Genomic DNA, 18,971 nt, shown 5'->3' with positions numbered 1-18,971 from the left:
AGATATTCTATAATTAGCTATTTATTGAAAAGAAAAGAACATATATTTTCACACACAAAAACGTCTTCAGCAAGTATGTAGCAACTTTATTTCTAGCAGCTAAAAATTTTTAATGGCTCAATTGTCTTAACAGAAGGATGGATAAATAAATTGAAGCAGAAGGAACACTGGACAACACCTTTTTATTACATGCAACAATAAGGAGGAACCTTAACATTATCGTGCCAAGTTTCAAAAGGCAAACAGGAATGCACACATATTTAGAAATGCAGGATGACTAAATCACTGCTGTGCTTGCTCTGGGTGGAAGTGCAAAAGGGCAAGACTATGATTGGGAACGGGCAGAAGGAAACTCTGGGGAATTAAGCAAATGTGTATTCTGGTCAGGATGTAAATTACATGGGTACACACATTTGTCACTTAGTTCTGCTCTTAATATCTGTGTATTTGACTGTCCCAAATTACCCCCTCAGTTTAGAAACATTGGCTCGAGTCAGATAGAGGCTGTGTTCTTTAGCTGAGATTAGAACACATAGTTTAAAACATTTCCTCTCGTGGATCATCTCATTTCTGATTCTGATTCCCCTACCTCATTGTGTTTCTCGTGACTTCTGCAGATACATGTGTTGGCTACTCTATCCATCCTTTTACTATCCTATTACTCTTTTGCTATTATTTCAAATAATCAGACACAGCATAGATTAGATTTTTGCATAAAATTAAATGACATTATGAACTATTTAGGCATGGTTAAAATATATGCTGTAATAGAGTAAAGACATGTATGCAAATTGAAAATGTTTAAATAACATTGACTTTTAGATTAATCCTCAATTTAAGTCTTTGCCAATCTGAAATACTGGACAAAAGCAAACACAAACAAACTGGAGGGCAATCAGGTCTTGCCAAGACAGGCAAGAGTAAATACAATTTCAACAAAGAAGTGATTTTCTCAGGCCTTCTCATAAATTCTGGTGCAGATCACACCTTTCATCTTACATTCCTTAAAGAGGAAGAGAGATAAATAAATTTTAAAACTCAGAGACTAGTACATTTATAATAATAGTGCAAATAAAAATTTTATGAGATTAAACAGAAAAAACTGAAGTATCAATATACCAATCATCAATAATTCAGAATTATGCCCATTGAAATTGGATAATTTTAAACAGATTCTTTAATCTGGCAATTATTTTCCTAAACTCATTGTTTTGTTTATGCTAGTTATACAGAGGAAGATTTCACTGTTACATTCCCACACATTTGCAATATATTCTACTTATGTGGCAAGTTTTTTAATTAAATTAAATTAATTAATTAATTTGTTGTTGTTGGTGGTGGTGGTCCTGGGGCTTGAACTCTGGGCATGGGTGCTGTCCCTGACTTCTTTTGCTCAAGGTGAACACTTACCACTGAGCCACAGTACCACTTCGTGCTTTTTTCAGTAGTTCTTGGGAATAAGAGTGTCATGGAATTTTCTGCCCAAGTTGGCTTTAAACCATGATCCTCAGATCTCAGCCTCCTAAGTAGCTAGGATTACAGGTGTGAGCCACTGGCACCTGGCTTAGTGACAAGTTTTTATAAATAATTTGTAAGCATTTAAATTTAGAAAATGTAGTTTCTAAAACCATTTATACATTTGCATTACCTGAGAAATATTTATTTTACTTTATTTTATTTTTGTTGTGAAAATATCATACAGAGGGGCTACAATTACATGGGCAAGGTAATGAGTACATTTCTTATCAAGCATTGTTGCCTCCTCCTTTGTTTTCCCTTCCCATCCCTTCCCATCTCTGCCCCTCCTCCCTTCTACCCCCTTCACCCCTGGCCAAAGTTGTAAAGTTCATTTTTAGACTTAATGTCTTGTATATCTCATTGTTGCAATGGGTCCACCTATATCCCTATTTAAACAATTTGTTTTTTCCCTTCCCCTCCACAAATTATACCAACATCCTGAGAAACATTTAAACATACTAAAATCCTCCCAAGAGATTGCAGTCAGTTGATCCATAATAGCACCCATATTGGAATTTACTCCCCATGCAATTACTGTGCTAAGATCTACTATAGTCTAAGAATCAATGTGTGAGAACAAATGAGGATATTTTTGGGAGAGGATCCCAAGGGCTCAATAGCTATGTGCATATGATCATACACAATGATGCTTATTGAAATGAACTCCAAGAGGTTTTATTAAACCCTCTGTACATCACCTTTACAATACAATGTTTTTTTTTCAAAAGAATAAAGGTGGAGAAACCATCAAGAAAACTATCTCAAAAGAAAAGAATCAATGAATACTAAAAGAAACATTCTGAACTTTACACAAACCTATTTACATTCAATGTATATGTTAATCGGTAAGTATGGTGTCATAGCCTTTCAAAAAATCCTCCGAGTTCGTCTTATATACTTTTGTTGTCATTGTTACTTTCACTTGCTAACTAAAAGAGGTCTCCTAGGAACTGGACTTGCATTATTGATATCATTTAAGGGAAGTAGGTATGGATTCTCTTTCTTTTATTCTTTCTCTCTCTCTCTCTCTCTCTTTCTCTTTCTTTCCTTCTTTTTTGTGCAGTTCTGGGGCTTGAACTCAGAATCTGGGCACAGTCCCTCAGCTTTTTTTTGGGGGGGGGAGTCCGGTCGTGGGGCCTGAACTCTGGGCCTGGGCGCTGTCCCTCAGCTCTTCAGCTCAAGGCTAGTGCTCTACCACTTGAGCCACAGCACCACTTCCGGCTTTTTTCTTTTTTGCTTATGTGGTGCTGAGGAATCGAATCCAGGACCTCATGCATGCAAGGCAAGTGTTCTATCACTGAGCCACCTTGCCAGCTCCCCTCAGCTTTTTTTGCCGAAGGCTAGCACTCTACCATTTGAGCCACAGCCCCAACTCTGACTTTCTGGTGGTTAATTGGACATGTAAGTCTTGTGATTTTCCTGCCTGAGCTGGCTTTGAACCATGGCCCTTGGATCTCAGCCTCCTGAGTAGCTAGGATTACAGGAGTAAGCCACTGGCATGCGGTTTACCATATATTCTTAAAATGTTTTGTTATTATAAAGGTCATGTACAGAGGTGTTACAGTTACATAAGTCAGGTAACGAGTACATTTCTTTTTGGTCATCTCTGTCTCATTTTTCCTTCCTGTTCCCATCCACAAGTTGCATAGTTCATTTTCAATATACTGTCTAGTGAGTACCGCTGTTGCATTTGTTCATGCTTTTTCTTTCCATTTCTGTGCTCTCCTTATTCCCCCTACGTACCCAAAGACAAATAATAAACAAGACAAAAAGAAAACAAAATAAAAGCAAAAATAAAGAAGAATCCTCTTGTTTCCATTTCCTAGAGTTCATTTTGGTAAATATTATTTTATACAATCAGAAGCACATAGTATGTCACAGTCTTGAAAGCAAAAATGCTTACATATCATCAGACATTTTACAATTGAGCCTCTCAAGGTTTATTTTGCTTATAAAAGTTAGACCTACTTTTCTCATTGTGAGTATACACTAATGATATTTATGCATGTTTTCTTTACTTTTACATTTGAGTGTTGTTATTTCTGAATCTTGGGGCCAGTACTTAAAATACTTGAAGGTGAATCTTGTATGACTTAAGTATCACTCAGCAGTTAACTCTGACTTTATCCATTTTAAACCAAAGAACAAATAACATATTGAAAACAACATGATCAATTCGTTTATATAGCATTATTTCTGTATCAAAATTGGAAATATGCTTACCACTACCATTTTCCCATCTACCAACTTTCTTTTGATGGTGGTCTCTTTGCCATCCCATTTCTGTACTTGATTCAATGTACCTCTTTCCAAGGTTACAATGCTCTGTAAAGACAAATTTGTGTCATTGATTTGCTAAGACTTTGCTTGATCTAAGAAGCAATTCATTTGGTCTTGAACTATTTTTACAATAGTTGTCTCATGAGGGGCACTAACTTTCAGCCCTTTTAAATGACAGCAGGAATAATTCTCAGGAATAATACTCAAGCAATTGACTGTGCAACCTGAAGGAGAAATCTTTAAAGATTACCTTGGTTTTCCTATTGTCTGCTGTGGTTTCTTCAAATTCTTGGCCCAGTTTGAAGGTGATCTCAGTATTTTTAAAGGTACTTTCAGTTCGTATAGTTATATAATCTCCTTTCTTGCTAATGATCACATTGGGTTTGGCCAAATTTCCTAGTTTTCTGGTGGCTAACCCCACGCCTGAAAAACAAAGCAGTATTAGAATTGTGTTGATCCAAACAGTCAATCTGTGTAGACTGTAATGATCACATTCTATGCTTAGAGTGTATCAGGGGTGTGTATGGCAGGTGATACCGCTTATATAAGGGCCTCCTCCATCCAATTAAAATGCATGGACAGCACCCAAATGTTTTAGGTTTTATTATTCGATAAATAGTATGAGCAGACTTCTAAAAGTAAAAGTGTTGATCTGAAAGACTGCAAATTGTCTGCTTCTGGGCAGACTTTTTAAAAGTGTTCGTCTGAAGCCGGGTGCCGTTGGCTACATAGGAGGCTGAGATCTGAGGACCACGGTTCAAAGCCAGCCCACAAAAGTCTGTGAGACTCTTACCTCCAACAAACAAATAGACCGCTCAGAAAACCAGAAGTGGTGCTGTGGCTCAAGTGGTAGAGCACTCGCCTTGAGCTGAAGAGTTGAGGGACAGCGCCTAAGCCCAGAGTTTAAGCCCCACGACCAACAACAAAAAAAGTGTTCATCTGAGCAAGTGCAAATTGTCTGCTTCTACCACCTCCAAGTCCACTGAAAATTAATCATTATGGATGACATTTAAACACTAAAGACATTTTATTTTATACATGCAAGTATTATGGATACATATTTTAGCAAGATCTTGACATAAATACTGTTTCATGATATTTTCTTCTCAGTAATATATTATGGATAGATACATTGAAAAATTCTCATCTCTTTCATCTAATCTCTAAAATTTAGTGGCTCCTAAGTCTAGCTGATATGACAAAATTACCCATCTATCATCCACATAACTACAAGTGATCATAAATGATTTTTCAAAACTCTTCTACATTCACACCCAAACTGTAGAGATCCATGCAAAAAAGAGAACTGTTACATAAAAATATAGGAAAGACTAAGGCTCCAGTCAGTTAGAAGTACCAAATGACTTCAATTTACTTTTCCATGTTAAACAAACTTACTTGGAAATCAGGTATGGTGGCATAGGTCTGTAATTCTAGCACTTGGGAGGCTAAAGCAGGAAGACAGCAAATTTGAGGCCAGGCTGGGCTACATAGACTGTCTCAAAACAGACAAAAGCAACCACAACAAATCAAAGCAAAACTCAACTCTAAAATCTGTACATCTGCATCTATACTAAAAAAAAGTGGCTAATAAAATTGGATGTGTTCTCCCAAATCCGATTAATCTTTTCATTTAGTTTGAATGGCTCAGGACAATGTTTGCGAAACTAAATCATAATCTCTAACATAGAACCAAGACTCTACACTCACCAAGCACCAAGGAACCCTGGGAAGTCTATAATTGGAAACAATGAAATTAGAGAGTTCCTCATTGAGACTTTCTTGGATTTTACATCTCTCTCAGCCCCACGACGAAGTTTATACATCTAACCTGTCTCACAGTATAGAACTATTCCCATAAGTTCCTGTCATTTTTCTAGGCAGCAATGACCTGATTTTATTCATAGAAACTTGTACAGAAGGTTTTTTTTGAATAAATAAGTAAAGCTACATGCATTCTGACAAGCCTGACACCTTAATGTCTTTTGACATTATTCTACAGCTCTGGAAATTTCTACAGACTCTTCACCTCTATTATGTTCATGCTTATGGAACAATCTCTAGGAATAGTATAAAATAAATCCATTGTAACTAATGAATGGGTTTCCATCTCTGTTTACCATTCTAACACCAAGAAAGTCTGGATTCCTCTAAGTTTGAATTCATAGTTATAAACCCAGTTATTTTTTTTCTTTTTCTATCAGCAATGTTCCTTAGGCCAGAGTATAGAAAACACTTTTATTTTCCAAATTCTCTTTATCTACATAGTTGTTTACCAACAGAAAACCTACAGCTAAAGAGAGAGCTTTTTGTTTGCCTAAACATTAAATTTCTAAATTGAAGTTTTTCTAGGATTCAATGCCTTATTTTGCGAGCTTCTGAGTTGCTCTAAAACTAGTTTTCAAGAAAGCTGGAGATTGGGTGACTAGAATTTTTTTCTCTGATGCCTCCAAAGAAAAACCTATTGACCTGAAACTGCTTTTAATATCAGTGTCAGAGTTGCATGTATTAAGTTGCTTCATATTCAACTGTAATTGCCATAAATGAAATGCAAGTAAATTATCTGAGTGGCACAATGGATGAATCCCACAAGACAGTTTTCTCTCAGCCTGTGTGACCTTGCCCAGCATCCTGAAGATGCTAAAAGGAAATGTCACATAGCTTTCCTAAAAAGAATCTTTGCAGCCAGAGAAACATAGCATTTCTTACCCAGAGCTTTCATGTAGTCATCGAAGTGCTCACTGGAGACAAGTTTCCAGGTGCCCAGGAATCTGTTGCTCATGGTGATGGATGAGACTTCAGCACAGCTCTAGATGGGATTCAGGAGACTGTTGTGATGCTGAGGCCTCAGAAGGCTCTTTTCAAAGATGTCCAAAGCATGTGACGCTCACAGAGATCCAATGGGGAAGGGCAGTGTCAGGATGGGTGATGAATGTCTTTTCAATCACCAGCTGCCCATTCATCTGGGTGAAAGAAAATCTCACATAATGTTTCCTTTTGTTCCCAAATAATTTTATAAAAGTGAAGGAGGGCGTTATTTGAACCTGAAAAGCATTGTGGTTAATCTGACATCTAGGCATGCTAAAGTCCTTTGCATTTTGGAAAAGATTCCATGGGTTACATGATCATGAATGTGTGTGTGTGTATGTGTGTGTGTGTGTGTGTGTGTGTTTGGCATTTCAGTCACTCTCAAGTCCTGATTCGGCACAATTAAAGAATTCCATTTCAGAAGGAAGAAAGACAAGAAAGGTCCATAAGTATTGTGATAAGAGTCTCAAATATGCTGTGGGAGAGAAACATAGGGCAGCAGTGTGTGGATGCATTCAGAGGTGAGGGAGGCTTGGCATAGTTCACATATCCGAGGCAAGCAGAGTAGGTGGACAATGAGGTCAGTCTGTCACAGTAGAGTACAGAAATTGTATTCATGTCATAGCACAAGAAGGAGCACTGTGATGGGATCTTTGACCATGGCTCAGATTTTTCATCTAAAAATATCCTTCAGTGCAAACCAAGCAGGTTCTTAGTTACTATGACAACTCCAAGTTTAAGTCATGTAAAAATCAATAAAGACAAGTTTCCTGTAAAAAATTACAGTAACAGATATTAAGAGCGTACAGTCACCATCCATGCTAAGTGCTTAATATAGATTATCTCATTGAATCCTCTTCACACTAACAATTGGGGACAGTTGCTATGTTCATTTTGTTAGTGAGGAAAACTGGAGCTTAGGGAAGTCAAGAAACTTGCTTTCAGAGCTGAAATAAAGAGAGGCAGGATTTAGGATTGGGGACTTGGTTCAAGCAGTAGAGCACCATCTTAGCAAGCACAAGGCCTTGACTTTAAACCCCAGTACTTGTTAAAAAGAGAAGAGAAGGATTTGAACCTAGTATTACTACTCAGGATCTACACTTTGAGCTAATTATCTCATCAAAGAAGGGGGGGGAGGGGAGGGGAAGGGGTTGGGGGGGAGGGGGGAAGGAGAAGGATTGGGATGGGGGGAGGGGGGAGGCTGGGAAGGGATGGGAAGGGTAAACAAAGGAGGAGGCTGCAATGCTTGGTAAGAAATGTACGCATTATCCTGCCCATGCAATTGTAACCCCTCTGTACAGTTTGTTCACAAATAAAATAAAATAAAATTAAAAAAAAAAAAGACCAGACTATCAGAATCTCAGTGTTTGACCATGGTGAACAAATATAGGTCAGTTCACACTAAGTGTCCTTCTGGAATGCATAGAGGCTGCCACACCTTCCTAGCTGGTCTTCTACACCAGCACTAATACTGATTGTGAGACAACTTGATTGCACCAAGTTTTATATGTTTGCCACACAAGTTGGCACTCTTCACCTAAATAGGAATAAAAAAAAATCAAACGTTCAGTTTCCTTATAGCAAATAATTGGCTTAAAGGGCCTGGGATTGTGAAGCCAATGTATAGGTCCAAATGCCAGATTAGAGCCATGAAAAAACATTCAGACTGAACCAGGCTTGAGACATGAAGAAATTCATCAGTACCTTATGAGAAAGGATGAATAACAAGCACCACAATTACTTTAGAGCTTCATGCTATTTAGAATTGAACTAAATGTTAGCTAAAATATAGTGTTGCAAAGTATGGATTCAGTTCTCCTTTCAGAATTTATTGCCCAGGTAAATTTCCAAGATAGAAGGAAGTTATTTGAATCATACACTGAAAAGTACACTTAAATGTCCAAAGAAAATGGGTAAAGAAAGCATGTTCTATACATGTGTTGTACATATCCTTTCTACATTGTTTTCAAGGTATATCCTGTTGTATATTTGGAAAAGAAGTAAGGAAACCATTGTATAGAAAAGAACAAAGTACTCAGGATCTTCCATTTGGATGAATGTTTTTTTACACATCCAGTTGTAAAAATATTTATTTAGAGACATCAACTTTCCTCCTTTATTTAAACTTGTTCTCTAGTTAGGAAAACAGACATTAAGTTCAGAGACATGATAATTATGCTCCTGTATTGTTTGGAGATGCACATAGTAAGAATGTAATTAAAGAGTCAGATTGACTATGACAATGTAGGAAGATACTTTGTATAGTTTCTTAGACATAGTCAGGGATAATGATTTGCTTTATCATTAGAATGTAGCTACATCTTAGCTACTCAGGAGGCTGAGACCTAAGGATCTTGGTTTGAAGACAACCTGGGCAGAAAAGTCCCTGTGAGACTCTTATCTCCAATTAACCACTCAAAGACTGGAAGTGGCTCTGTAGCTCAAAGTGGTAGAGTGCTAGACTTGAACAAAAGAACTCAGGGACATCGCCTAGGCCCTGAGTTCAAGCCCCACAACCATCACCACTAACAAAAAGAATGTAGCTACTGAGGCATAGAACTTTGGGGCTGGTAATCTATATCTCTTCTTTCATGTTTCAAATAAGTGCTTTTTTGTAAGTATAAGGATACCAAGATTAAAATTTCTTATAACCAACTATTTCTTGTAATTTCCTCAGTGATCAGTAGGTAGACAATCTTTTGGTTACTATGGTGATGATTTCATTTATGCTGTCCTCAAAGGCAGTTAACAGCCTTTCTTTGTTGAGTGAAAAAAGACGGAAGATGTAGTTTTTTTTCCTCTAAACAATGTAATTAGCTTTGTTTTTTGCTTCCCACAGCTGATCTACTCCTTTTGTATTTGCTGTAACACTTTCAAAATGCATCCAAGTAGGTTGGTTAGCACAAAAAGCTGTTGAGACACTTTTAGGACTCTGCCTTTGGCTTCCAGGTTACTTATGGAAGAAATAATCTCTTAAAATTATTCATCTATAAAGCACAATAAAAATGTGTGTACATAGCATTTCATGAGGAACAAATAAAAATTCATAGGTCAGATGAATTTTGAATGTTTTTTTTTCCTAGCAACCTGCTTTGTTTCCTACTTTATTCCTTGATTGTGTCATATAATTCTTTTGCAATAGTTGAGAGACTATAAGGGTTGGGAAAGAGTATAATTTACATATTATCTTTTTATATAGAAAGAGAGATGAAGTTAGGTTAGAAAAATCAATATGCTTTTATATAACTGTCCCTTTCCCACTCCTCCCCTCTCCTCTCCTCTCCCTCTTTTCCTCTCCTCTCTTCTCTTTCATTCTCTTCTTTTCCTTCTCTGATCTTATTTCTCTCTTCTTTTCTTATCCAGTACCAGAACTTGAACTATATGCTTCCTGATCTTTCGTCTTTACTCAGCAAATTTCTCTCACAGCTGGCACTTTATCACTTGAGCCCTGTTTTCAGCCCATTTTTTTTCCACCCAGCTAATTGGAATTAGAATCCTGAAGATGTTTCTTTGCTGGGCTAGCTTCAAGCTGCTGAGATTCTTAGATCTTGTCTCCTGTGTGGCTAGGATTATAGGTGTGAACTCATGGAACCTAGCTTGTATTTTCTTTTACTCAGCTAACTTGACCCTTTATTCTCTCAAACTACTGAAACTAGATTTGTAGTTACATTCCCCATCTATATGTGCATATTTGGTGATACATTGTAAACAAATGGGATTTCTTGAATTTTGTATGGATTTTGAATAGCACTGAGTACTGCAATAAATGCCAAGGTATCTGTGGTGAAGTTCCATGAAAGGGCTTCTGTTCTGTGGGGAATTTTCCTCCATGGGGTTACTTTGGGCTTTTTCAGGCCCCCTAGGTCTCAAGTCCTTCTTCAAGCAGGATGACACAGATTGAGTTTACTGCTCTTAATCCACAATAGCATTATCACTCAAAAAGATTACATTGCAAAAAAACAAAATAGTCACAAGTCTCAGTGCAGACAGTAGAGAGGGACTGAGCAGTTTGTGTCATGGCTTGCAGACTGCTTAGCAATAACACTGTACTGAGGCAAGCTCTGTATTTGTCAATTAACCATTGGAAAACAGAAATCTATTTCACAAGTAAAACAGAATCCATCTTCCCCGGTTGATTTTCTGAAAGCCTATTCTACAAACTGCTTCTTGCACAGGCTCTGTCGGGAGACTCCCTGGCTGGGACTTCGGCCACATGCTCACCAGTGAGTGACATTGTTCCTTCTCTTCCCATTCTCATTCCTTTAACATCTCAGAAGGAGAGACCAGGGAAAACAATGTGCTGTAGGATTTCTTGGAAGACTTCTTTTCAGGTCTCCTTAACCCTCACCACTCTCTGCGAAGTAGATAAGAAGCCAGAATTCACCAGCAAAGGAGAAAAAGGTAAGGTGGTTAGCAGCTCATGCAAACTATCATAGAGCCGTCAGTGGCAGAAGACGCGTCAGGTCCAGTTCTGATGGGCCCTCAAACCCCCTTCCACCTCACTGCAGGTGTCTCAGGGGCAATATAGGAGTCTTGTCCTATCAGTGGGACTAATGGTGAGATCATCTCATCCCATCTTCTTGGAAAAAAGGACACAAGGCTTGGATCTCAAACTTCAAAAGGGAAACATTTGATTTCCTCTTAAATATTCAAATCAGAAATGGTAACCACATGTCACTTTTGGGGCAGGTGATGTCCTGATAATTCATCCTAAGATTCTGTTTGTCTTTTGTTATTGCCTTTGGATAGTTGATATCTTTTTATAACCAGTGAAGAAAACTACGTTATTTTATGCTTACTGCACTTTTGGTACAAAAAGTATGAATATTAAGTATCACTATGAATGTTCAAAACAAATTGTTTCTCTCAATGATTTAGAAAATGAAGTAAATCTATTAGTGATTTAACTGTTGTGTAACAATAAAGGAAATCTAGTGAGTTATTCTTGGATAGTAACAGTAATGACGGTTTTAGTATGGTTAATTTGTTTGGAAAATGAATACTTCCTCTAAATGTGAGTGTGGATCTGAAGTATAATGTGATTTATTATTATGTTATTCAGGCTAAAACAAATTTAAAATAAAATGTGTTTTGTGGTTTATAAAAGCTATTTCCAGATCTTTAATTTCAAATGATCTTGGAGACTAAGTAAATAATGGCTCTTTATTAATCAAAGCACTAGAATGAAAAGTCTCATTGTCATGCTTCTTCTATACCAGAGTTCCTCAAGAGGGAAATCAAGCCAGGTGGGTTGTCTGTTATTGCTCCCAGCCTGTGCCCAGCACCACGCCCACCACTCCACCCCAGAGTCACATGCTCTCAAGACTAATACCAAAGCCTTTCATTTGGCCAAGAAGTCTTTCATAGCCCAATTCCTTACTTTAGCCTTTTTGTTAATTACTATTCAATATCACCTTACTAAGGTGACCATACCCCTCAGTTTGCCTGGAACCCACTCCCCACTCATGCCTGCTTCTTAGATGTAACTCACAGTAGTATTCCTTTCCACTTTTCACTTCATTCCTATGTTGGATAACAGATTGCATGGATATTTTTACCATGTGTCATTTGAAACATGGCACTTAGGACTTATGTTTGTTCAGTTTCTATTTTTAAATTAAGGTATAATTTTGCTTCCTTTTCCTCCAACTGCTCTAGAAAGCTTCTAATTTTAAGATTTTATTCTTTCATTTTTACCTCCACTGCTCTGTTTACCCTGAACTCTGAGAGTATGTACACCTAGTAGCTTCATTTGGTGAAACCACTGAGAGACGTGCAGTTCTTACCGTTATAGTCTCACAAGACATTTAGAAATACATGGCTAGCATCTAATAAAAATGTTATTGTTCAAGAGTTAAGCTGTAAATTGTGGTGACATGTGACTAATCTGAATCCCTGAAAAATGCATTTACAGAGAAGAGAGATAATGACTATTTCGAACATTTCTGTCATAACACAGTGTTCAATACTATTTTGTGCTCTGTATGGCTGCCTATCTACCATTATCATCTAACCCATCTATTATCTGTGTGTGTGTGTGTGTGTGTGTGTGTGTGTGTGTGTACCAATAGTGTCTTGAACTCAGGGCTTGGAGCTCTTGCTTGTTTTTTCCTCTTAAGGCTGGTGCTCCACTACTTGAGCCATAGATCCATTTTCAGCTCTTTGCTGGTTAACTAGAAATCAGAGTCTCTCAAATTAGTCTTCTCAGACTGGCTTTGAACTGCAATCTTTAGATCTCAGCTTCCTAAGTAGCTAAGATTATAAGCTTGAGCCACTGGGGCCTGGCACCATCCCACCTATCATCTTTAAGCATGATTAGACTTGTATGAAGTCAGCAATGCTGATTTTTTTTCTTTTTGGCATCTGTGCTGCTTGAAGTAGACTTCAATGATACAATGATACTCCTCTCCTTTGAGGTCACATGGATTTCCTCATGACTTTGACATACGGCATTCCTAAATAGAATGGGCCAGTGGAAGGAACTCAAAGCCTATGGCTAAGTGGTCAGAGGACAGAGAAGTGCTGTTACATTCATGCCACAGGCAAGTAGCTTCTTGCCTCTCCCATACTCCAGACTTGCCTTGATCTCTTTTATCAAGTAGCTCCAAAACTGCACTTAATTTGATGCTTTTATTGAGCAAATTCATAAAGAGAATTTTTTGATGACTATCCCTGAGGCCTTGTGTCTTCAAGTATCTTTCTTTTTTTTTTGTCAGCAAGTTCCCATTGAACCCTTTCTTCATGCTTTCTCATAGATTCTGGTGCTGACAATATCATTCATGGTACATTCCTAAAAGAAAGAGAAGAACCTATTAGATTTGATTGTTAACTGGTGAGACTTGCCCTGTCCCCCACACCAATTCTGGATACAAAAACAACGGAGTACCTTTTTAGGCATGTATCGAATAGGAGCACAGAAAAAATTAAATTTAGAGAAAACTCACCACTACCATTTTTCCATCTACAATTTTTCTCTTTATTGTCGTTTCTTTGCCAAGCCATTTTTGGACATGAATCATTGTGCCATTGTCTAATATGATGATGCTCTATAAGCACAAGAATAAATCAGTTGCAGTAATAATTGACTACAAACCTTCTACACCTTTTCATTTAGAACTTGAAATTCAGTTCTATAAAATCCTCCCCTTGGTTCTTGTCATGATTAAGTACTCTCAAACATAGAAGAATTCTTGAGATTATTCAATTAATGTTCTCTCTTAGGTAAAGTTTCTAAACTCTTTATGCCTAATAACTGTTTTTTGTGTTCCTGTATAATATTTTATATGTAGAAAAGTGAGAAAGAAAAGTGAGAATGTGAAAGTGTTAGCCCTAATAAACCATCAGAGTAATGAACAAAAGAAATTACTTAACAGATGTGCAAATATTAAACAAGCCCAAACTGACTTGGTGATAAATCAAACTGCATACATTAAGCCACACCTAGTCATCTTGAGTCCCCCTACCCACCCACACCCCACCCCACCTCGATTATTGGAGACATCAGGAAGACTTAATTATCACTAACCTTTACTTTCCGGTTGTCTGCAGTAGTTTCATCAAACGCTTCCCCCAGTTTGAAAGAAATCTCAGTGTTTGTGAGAGAACTTTCTGTCCGCATGGTCACTGTTTCTCCATTGACACTAATACTGACACTTGGTTTCACTAACCCTGCTACATTCCGGGCAGCAAAATTCACTCCTGTAAGATAGCAAAAGCTAGAGATCTCTTTCAGATATTTAGGAAAATGTTTTTTTTAAAGCATTTTGGAAATCTATTTTTAAAAGAATGCATAGTTCTTACATTAAAGTTTTGGATAACATGAATAACATTTTTTGAATGCTTGCTTTATACAGTATCTGGATTCATCCAGATCCTCCCAAAGTATAAGGTATAGTTAGACATTGTTTGTGACATTTCAAAAAGCTAATTTCACATCCTGAGACTATTGTGTTTCATCCCAAATGTCTACTTATGTGGTACCTTTCAGGAGATCAAATGCTTGCTCTTTATCTCATAGAAACTTAAAATTTTGGCCTAGAGCCTGACTCTTTTGTTCAAGTTAGGGATTTGCATCATCATCAAGCTTAAATCCTACAGTAGGGGTAGAAAACATAACTCCTCCTCTTGCTATTTCCTGTTCATACATATTTTGGAAGCAGTATTAAGTGGATTGCAAAGAACAAGAAAGTTAAAATCTGGGCTTTGATTTTTGACACTTTCAAGCTTGGGCCTGTTTTCCTTCAGCTTTTCTCATGGTAAAATGCATGTAAGTAGCATTTGACTAGCAGCTGTGCAGGGATCTAAGGGAAGGACTTAGCCTGCTACTGGCACAGAGTTAGTGTTCATAGTTATTTCTCCTGTTCTGCCATGCTAACTAATCCAGTTTCCCCATCAACACAAGTACTATACAGTCTCAAGTTCTGTTATATCCTGACATTTTCAGTCAAAAGAAGTGAATATACAAATTCATGAAGACATGGATTACTCTTTAATACTCTGAGATAATTAATATGGATTGTGAAAGAGGAACAAATCTTCATTGATAAGCACACTGTCTTCTTTTTCGGGGGGGGGGAGAGGGTATGGTGGTGGGGGCTGAACTCTGGGCCTGGGTGCTGTCTCTCAGCTTTTCAGTTCAAGGCTAGCACTCTACCACTTGAGCCACAGCCCCACTTCTGGCTTTTTTCTTTTTGCTTATGTGATGCTGAGGAATTGAACCCAGGGCCTAATGCATGCAAGGCAAGCGCTCTACCATTGAGCCACCTTCTCAGCCCCATTGTCTTCTTATTATTGAAAATAAAGAATTATTGTTTCAATGTCTAGCTTGAGTAATTATATTATTAATTATTGTGAGCCTCCATGATCAATCTTAGCAAACTAAAAATAGTGGAAAAATCCACAGCTTTGTGTAGAGTTTATTATTATAAGATCATTTTTAATTAAATAGAAAAAATAAGTCATTTTTTAGTATTAATAAAAATATGACTATTAGAAACCCAATTCATGATAGTTAATATTTGGCCACTTAGCTTGAATTTGCTATAAAGGGCAGACAGGGTTTATACTTCTGAGAAATATGAAATGATCAAACAGGTCAATAAATAAAAATATTCTATTTCTTCCACCCAAATTAGGAGTTTTTCAAAATAATGCTTTAAATGTCTCACATGAATGAAAATTCTAAATAATTAAGTAGAAACTGTTTCTCTTCTCTTAAAGTTATAGCTTAAAGCAAACCATAAAATAAATTCAATTAATAAATGTAACTTTAAATAGTTATCACTGCCTACAAATTTGAGGCTGGAAAAAAGCTATTCAATTAAATGACCAAAGAGAAGATATGTATATATAGATCAACATAAAGTATTTTCACAAAAGGATAAATAGATTCTGATTTAGGTACCTATTTCAATGACACAATTATAACTACTAAGAAGGAAAGGTCAGCCAGGCACCAGGGGCTTATTCCTGTAATCCCAGCTACTCAGGAGGCTGAGATCTGAAGATTGTGGTACAAAGCCAGCCTGAGCAGGAGACTCTGTGTGACTTTTACCTCCCCTAAACTACAAAAAAAAAAAAAAAGCTTGAAGTGGAGCTATGGCTCCAGTGTAGAGTGCTACCCTTGAGAGGAAAAAAAAAAAAGTTCTTCAACAGTGTGCTCAGGCTCTTGAGTTCAAGCCCTAGAATAACCAGCATCTCCCCCGACCTCAGTAGTATTAATAAGAAATAAGATTATAAACTTTGTTAAACTTATAAATATAACCCAGAATTATAGGGAAATTTGTTGTAAAATGCAAACCCAATCTCATCTGAAAACACCTTGCCACTTCCAAAATTGAATCAAGACATTTCTCACCCAGCTCTTTCATGTACTCCTCAAAGTTTTCACTGGAGACCAGGTTCCAGGTTCCCAGGAAGGGCTCAATCATCATAGGAGGTGCTCTGAGCAAAGGCACTCACAACGGAAGACCAGAGGAGTGTGGGGCAGCATGGTGCCACAGCGGCTTCATTTAAATGAAATTTTTGCCATGTGATGCTTCGAAAGTGGCCAATGGGAAGCAGCAACTCGAAGGTCCTGGGCACCTGGCATTTGACTCATTTTATTTATCTCCGAATTAAGAGACACAAAATTAATATGTGAAGTTTAATTCAGGTCAATGATTATAGCTCTTAGCTAAGGGATTTACACCCAAGAGTCACCTGATAAATATTACTGTGAGATTTTTCAATGTAGCCTTTTAAACAATAAATGAGTGACCCTGAGGGAACATTCAACAACTGCCTGATGAACACCTGACTGGGATGTTTTTCCACTCAAAATAAAGATCTCCTTCCTTTGTTCGCCTCAGCTGTTTTGTTTTTGTTTTTGGCTTGGGCAAATCCCCTCTTCATTAAAATATCTTCCCTTCCCTCCCTTGCAGGGTTGATGTACTGATATTTGTAACATGACTGAAATGACTACAATGACTTGGAGTGAGGTGTAGTGTATTATTACTATTATCATTGTTGTCAATCAAGGGTAGTTGAGGACTGAGAAAAAAGTAATAATTATCACCAAGTAGATGGCATTGCACTTTAGAAAGAAGGGAGAGACAATGCCTAGAAAGTCTTTCATAATTATAAAGTACTTTGCACTTAAAAGGTATCATTTGAAAATTTAAGGTAAGTTTTAGGAGGATTTTTCTTTTGTACTGCTCCTGGGGCTTGAACTCAAGGATTGGACACTGTTCCTGAGCTTCTTTTGCTCAAGGTTAGTACTCTACTACTTGAGCCACAGCTCTATTTTGGCTTTTGGGGAGTTTATTGGAGATAAGAGTCTCAGAGACTTTCTTGTCCAGGCTGGCTTCAACCTCTTGAATAGCTAGAAATAAATGTGGCAAGCTGATTTGAATCAAGGTTCTTAGATTTACATCACAGCTCTGGGCTTCTGCTGTTTAGAAGATGCTGAAAAGTGAGAGGCTCAGGGAACAGAAGAATAATCATACTTTTATTTGCTTTATGTCAAAGATTCCTTCAATTCTGAAAAACACCTATTTATCCCATCTCCTTATGGACAAAGTGAACAAGAGATTTATGTGTAGGTACCACAAAATAATAACTTAAGTGGGATAAATAACTACTTTTGAAGACTTGTGTAACATTATGTCTTTATAAATGGACCAATTATTGAGAAGAAGAAGAGAGAAAAATAAGGTTAAAAACCCTAGGATAATTTCAGGAAACAGACTTATGTCCCAACTAAGTGTCTGGGCCATCAAAGGTATACTCAAATATGATACTAAAGTAGAGACCTCCCTTTACTGGTGTCAGGCATGTATGCAATCTTGTTGAAGGACAGTGAGAGTGCATGGCTAAGCATATTGGCCAGTGGGGTCGTGAGACATTTGTGTAGCCATCTTTGTTGTTCTGCTTCTCCTGTCATCGACTCAGAAATCAGTCCTGTGGTCCATTTTACAAGTCAGTTGGCCCAATGACAAAGGGGAAGATTCAACATCTGGCTTCTCAAAAATTCTCAATACATGGAAGGGAGTCAGAGGGAAGAGCCTCTAGTCCTTATCTGTACGCTTTGTACATCATAGCAACATGGCTACATCCATTGTTGAGTTCAACTCCAAGATGGAGCCAGACAGGATGGCAGAATAAAGAAGTGGAAGAAAAGAAAAAAAATGCTTTACTTCTGGAAGATCTATGATGTGAGAACATAAATATCATTATTCATTAAATAATTTGGGCCAGAAGCTTATGTTTCACATCTGTAATCATAGCTACATAGGAGGCTGAGATCCGGAGTACCATGGCTCAAGATGAGAAAAGTCCAAGACTCCTTTCCAAAGTAACCAGCAAAAAGCCAAGCTAGAGGTGTGATGCAAGTGGCAGAGCTCCAGTTGAACAAGCAAGATGAGCAGCGTGAGGCACAGAATTCAAACCCTGATACTGGCAAAAATAATGTATCTGAGATTTTGTGACTTGCTAATTAAGCCTGCACAATGGATACACATTTGAAATAGCTTCACAAAATGGTTAATTGTCCTGTTTCAGGTACAGAACCAACCCATCTTCCCAGATCCATCTCTAACTTATTTTCTTCCTTGATGATTCAGTCTCGAATTCATTGATCTCCTATTATGTGATACAATGAGACCTTTATATATTAGAGAACATAATTCATTGAATTTCATCCAGATATTCCTTAGCTGCATCAGGAACTATTCTCAAATCAGCAAGAAAAGACAGTTGGGCCTGGTGGTGATGCCTGCGATCCTATCTCTCTGGAGGGGAAGGCAGGAGGATTATTAATTCAGATCAGTCTGAGCTACATAGTAAGACCATGACAAATATAAGTTAATTCAACAACAAGGACAATA

General features: G+C 37.5%; 2 protein-coding genes across 2 annotated transcripts; both read right to left on the bottom strand.

Moving 5' to 3' along the window:
- Positions 1–952: 952 nt before the first annotated feature.
- Pmp2 (peripheral myelin protein 2) lies at positions 953–6,628 on the bottom strand. Its single transcript, XM_013012446.1, has 4 exons — positions 6,508–6,628; positions 4,049–4,221; positions 3,742–3,843; positions 953–1,003 (listed from the first exon to the last, which is right to left on the bottom strand). The coding sequence occupies exons 1-4, from the start codon at positions 6,578–6,580 to the stop codon at positions 953–955; spliced, it is 399 nt and encodes a 132-aa protein (XP_012867900.1). The 5' UTR covers positions 6,581–6,628.
- A 6,717-nt stretch (positions 6,629–13,345) lies between these two features.
- Fabp9 (fatty acid binding protein 9, testis) lies at positions 13,346–16,535 on the bottom strand. Its single transcript, XM_013012447.1, has 4 exons — positions 16,463–16,535; positions 14,132–14,304; positions 13,551–13,652; positions 13,346–13,396 (listed from the first exon to the last, which is right to left on the bottom strand). The coding sequence occupies exons 1-4, from the start codon at positions 16,533–16,535 to the stop codon at positions 13,346–13,348; spliced, it is 399 nt and encodes a 132-aa protein (XP_012867901.1).
- Between the last annotated feature and the right edge of the window lie 2,436 nt (positions 16,536–18,971).

The sequence above is a fragment of the Dipodomys ordii genome, unplaced genomic scaffold (assembly GCF_000151885.1).
Source record: "Dipodomys ordii isolate 6190 unplaced genomic scaffold, Dord_2.0 Scaffold17, whole genome shotgun sequence".
In the NCBI taxonomy this organism is placed as follows: domain Eukaryota; kingdom Metazoa; phylum Chordata; class Mammalia; order Rodentia; family Heteromyidae; genus Dipodomys; species Dipodomys ordii.
Note: the sequence above shows the minus strand (reverse complement) of the source record. Positions and strands in the feature narration are given on the sequence as shown.